This window comes from Petaurus breviceps, unplaced genomic scaffold, assembly GCF_028583685.1.
Source record: "Petaurus breviceps papuanus isolate PSGF00001 unplaced genomic scaffold, PetGlider_PUasm1.0 186, whole genome shotgun sequence".
Lineage (NCBI taxonomy): Eukaryota > Metazoa > Chordata > Mammalia > Diprotodontia > Petauridae > Petaurus > Petaurus breviceps.
The window spans coordinates 48,755,996-48,759,915 of record NW_027185798.1 but is presented as its reverse complement, the minus strand read 5'-3'; the positions used below and the strand labels follow the sequence as shown (position 1 = coordinate 48,759,915).

Below are 3,920 nucleotides of genomic sequence, written 5' to 3'. Positions count from 1 at the left end.
AAATATTATAAGTCTAGGGGGTATAATCAGATTCCAGCTGACTTTTGATTGCTTTGCCATTTGGGGAATAAGGGACCCCAAGCTCTATATACAAAGTTTAACCTCTTCCCCACCTAATACCCATTCTTCAATGAGCACATATAGAGAATATAAAGAAATTGATTTATCCAAAATCACAGCAAAAAAAAAAAATGAGAGGGTATACAAAGGACTGAGTGAAGGAGCTTCACCATCCTCCATAGGGATGGAGGTAACTTAGCTCAACCAAGACAGAGAGTATCCTTGATATCTCTGGAGGGGCAACGCTCCAAAGCCTCTTGCAAAGCAAGATGGGGATAGAAACATGAGGAAAACTGCCTGCTCCTCTCAATGTCTGCCCACAGTCTTTTCCTTCAGCAACCTGAAGTGAGGTTGTCCTTGTCTATCTTGTCTTTCAAAGGTGGAAAGCTGCTGCTTGAAGCATCACCAAAGGGGGACTGGCTGAAAATGGAAATTCTTGGCTCTCATCTGTCACCAACTCTACCCTGTCCCTCACCTTCAACTCCACCAATAAGGAGATGTATTTTTGGCAGATAAGGGTGTACTGAAACAACCTATCTGTAACTCGCTCCTCATTCCACTTTGGTTTTTGCTTGTAAACCTGAATTTTCAATATGTAATTGATTTTCTAAAGCAGAGAGCTAAAAAACAATGTATAAAACCAAGGTAATTAAATCTGGTTTTCTCCATGGAGATCTCACATAACAGCATCCCTTGAATAGAATTAAATCCAGTCCAATGCAGCAAATATTAAGTATCCACTAGGTATATAAGCACTGTGCTAGGTCATAGGTCCTTGACCACAAAGAATTTACATTGTAGTGGAAGAGGGGAGATGGGCAGCTAGGTGACAAAGTAGAAAGAGTGCAGAGATTCATTTTCCTGAGTTCAAATCTGGCCTCACACACTTACTAGCTGTGTGACCCTGGACAAGTCACTTAACTGTTTGCCTTAGTTTCCTCATCTGTAAATCAAGCTGGAGAAATGGAAAACCACTCCATTATCTTTGCCAAGAAAACCCCCAAATGTAAACAAAGAGTCTGACAGGACTGAAAAAAACCAAACAAAGAAAAAGAGGAATAGTTTACATTTTGTAAACAGTTAAGTATATGTAATCTGAGGTGGGAATCCACACCTCTAGGCTCCTACAGACTAGGTTCAATGCTGAGAATGCAGAAGCTCTAGAGAAGTGAGGGACTAGGCAGGGGTGGACTTTCCTGCATTCTCTAACTTAATAAGCCCCCACCCACAGACCTAGGGGAGATCTCTTAAAAGTGAGGTTTAGCTTAAATCTAAAGATTCCCGGAGACGTTTTGATAAAAGAGCTCTTCCAGAAAGATAAAGTAATCAATTATAAAATAGCTACTTATTTTGGTTCACACTGATACCACATTCCTGGCCCAGGCATGTCTCCACCTTCTGTTCCCATCTCTTCCCCTCCCCCCCTCCCCCAGTTTCTCTTTTATTTATCTTCTATTAGAATGTTAAGACTGGGAGCGTCTAGGTGGTGCAGTGAATAGATCAGTGGCCCTGGGGTCAGGAGAACCTGAGTTCAAATTTGACCTTGGACACTTAGCACAAAAACTAGCTGTGTGACCTTGGGTAGGTCACTTAACCCCCGTTGCTCTCCAAAAAGAATGTTAAGACTGTCTTGTTTTCTTGGTTTTGTATCACCAGAGCTCAAGCACATTGCCTGGCTTAATAAAACCAATGCTTAATAAATACTATTTTTATATAGATGCCATTTATAATGTATAAATATATGTATAATAAGTAAATAATGCGTAATATATAATTTTATATAACTGCCAATATAATACATTCTTATTACATATTATAGCACATAGGTTATATATTTCTTTCTTCCTTAATAAAACAAATTCTTTAAATCACAAAAATACTTATAAACACAGACTGACAAACCTAAGTTTAAGGTGAAAAAAAAAAACACCACAAAACAGTGGAATTGATTGAATAGGTATTTCAGTTTCACCTCAGAAATGTCACAGGAAATTCCCAACAACAAGTGACTCCAGAACCGGCCTGGCATCTTTCCAACCTTGACACAGCACACTGGAGGCTGCCCTCTACAATGACAGGTAGGTACATGAGCCCACACAGTATGGGGATTAGCAGCAGGTTGTCAAAGCAGAAGCTGCAAACTCAAAACAAAGGCTAGTTTAAACCCGGAACAGTATTAGCCCTAGAATGACAACCACACCCCTTCCTAATACGTCGGACAGGGATACAATAATCAATGTGATTTGGTTGGGGGCGGGGGGCGGTGTGTGTGCAAAGGGCAGAACACTGAGGGTCCTCAAGAAACCTTGCAAACCCCTTTGCCCTCAAATGCCGCTTTGGTAAGCATCTATTTTTCCTCGTGTGGTAAAGCCAGATTTAAGAGGGCGCCTCTCCCCATCACCCTAATTAGAGTTCTCTCCTGTCTGTTCTGCATTGAAGGCTTAGTCATGCCCCGTGGTGGATAGGAAAGAGATTGGGCTCAGGTCTGAGGTCTGGGTTCAGCGCCTGTTTCTGTCCTTTGCCACCCCGGTGCGTCTTTGGGCAAGTCTGATCCTCCAGTTTCCTCATCGGTAAAACCGAGATCGGGCTGGCCAGCCCTCACTTTGGCTCCTCGCGCTTTCTCCGTCTCTCTCTTTTTCACTCTAGTCTCTTTATCTCTCCTCTCTTTCTCTCTCCCTAGACTTTGTCTCTCTCCTCCCTCTGCCTCTCTTTCTCTCCTGATTGTGTCTCTCTGCCTGTCTCTGTCTCTGTCTCACTCGTGACTCCTGTCCAAGAGCAGGGCGCTCCCTGGACCAGAAGAGCCAAGGAGAGGGTGGGGACCCGGAGCAGCACGAACAGAAAATGAAAAGACAAAGACAAAAGGAAGTGGTTAGGGGGAAGCTCGTTTTTGGTTCCTCCTGCCCTTTTTTGGCCTATTTTAACCCAAAGAGAGACGCAGCACGCTCCGCGCAGAAGCTGCAGGAGGTTATTTCTCCAGCCTAAGGGTCCGCCTGCGCCCAGCTCCTCGCCTCCCCCTCCTCCCTTCCCCACTTCTCCGGGCCCCGCCCACCCCGCCCCCGCGGCGACGCCTGCTGCGGCCGCTGGGGGGCGCTGCCTTGGCCCCTCGAGAGGCGGCGGCGGCGGGGGCTGAGGCGGCCGAGGAGCTGCACCGGCCTCGCTGCCCCCCCCCCCCCCCTCCCCCTCCCTCCCTTCCTGCTCCGGGCGGCCGCGGCTTCGGCCGTGGCGGTTATTGGCCCTCGGACCGGGAGTCCGCACGCGCGCACGCACGCTCGGGCAGGGCGGCCGTGGCCGTGGCCGCGCCGCGGGGACCCCGGGCGCCAGAGCGGCCGCTCTCCGCCGGAGACCCGGGGCCAGGCGGAGCCCCCTCTGCTGGCGGGCGCCTCCCCGGGGCCCGTCCGCCCTGGGCGCCGCCGCAGCTCCAGCGGCCGGGGAAGCGGAGGCGAGAGGCGGCCGCGGCGGCCGCTCTTCCTCCAGCCCCGCTCCGGGCTCGGGGAGCCGGCGACCATGGGTCGGGGCTGAGAGGAGGATCCGGGGCGCTAAGGGGGCGCCTGGGCCGCCCCTGGCGCGCCCCCTCCTCCCCACCGGCACCCCGCCCGGCTCCGCGGCGAATGGCTTTCATGATGATGAAGAAGAAGAAGTTCAAGTTTAAGGTGGACTTCGAGCTGGAGGAGCTCTCCTCGGTGCCCTTTGTCAACGGGATCCTCTTCTGCAAGATGCGGCTGCTGGACGGGGGCAGCTTCAGCGCCGAGTCTTCCAGGTGACCGCTCCCGGCGCCCGCCGCCGGCCTGCCCTCCTTCCCTCCTTCCTTCCCTCCTTTCCTTCCTTCCCTCCTTCCTTGCTTCCCTCCTTCCTTTCCTTCC

At 50.4% G+C, this 3,920-nt stretch overlaps 1 protein-coding gene across 5 annotated transcripts in view; it reads left to right on the top strand.

The window, feature by feature from the left end:
* The first annotated feature begins 2,036 nt into the window (after nt 1-2,036).
* The window catches only part of EEIG2 (EEIG family member 2), a 78,754-nt gene continuing 76,870 nt past the window's right edge, over nt 2,037-3,920 (top strand). For 2 of the 5 annotated variants that reach the window (XM_069090485.1, XM_069090484.1), the window contains exon 1: nt 2,374-2,399. In XM_069090485.1, coding sequence (XP_068946586.1) covers nt 2,389-2,399 — 11 coding nt within the window. In that variant the 5' untranslated portion in view covers nt 2,374-2,388. Of the gene's footprint in view, nt 2,139-2,373; nt 2,400-3,527; nt 3,818-3,920 lie in introns of those variants that run through there. The other 3 variants (XM_069090488.1, XM_069090486.1, XM_069090487.1) reach the window with 3 other exon arrangements.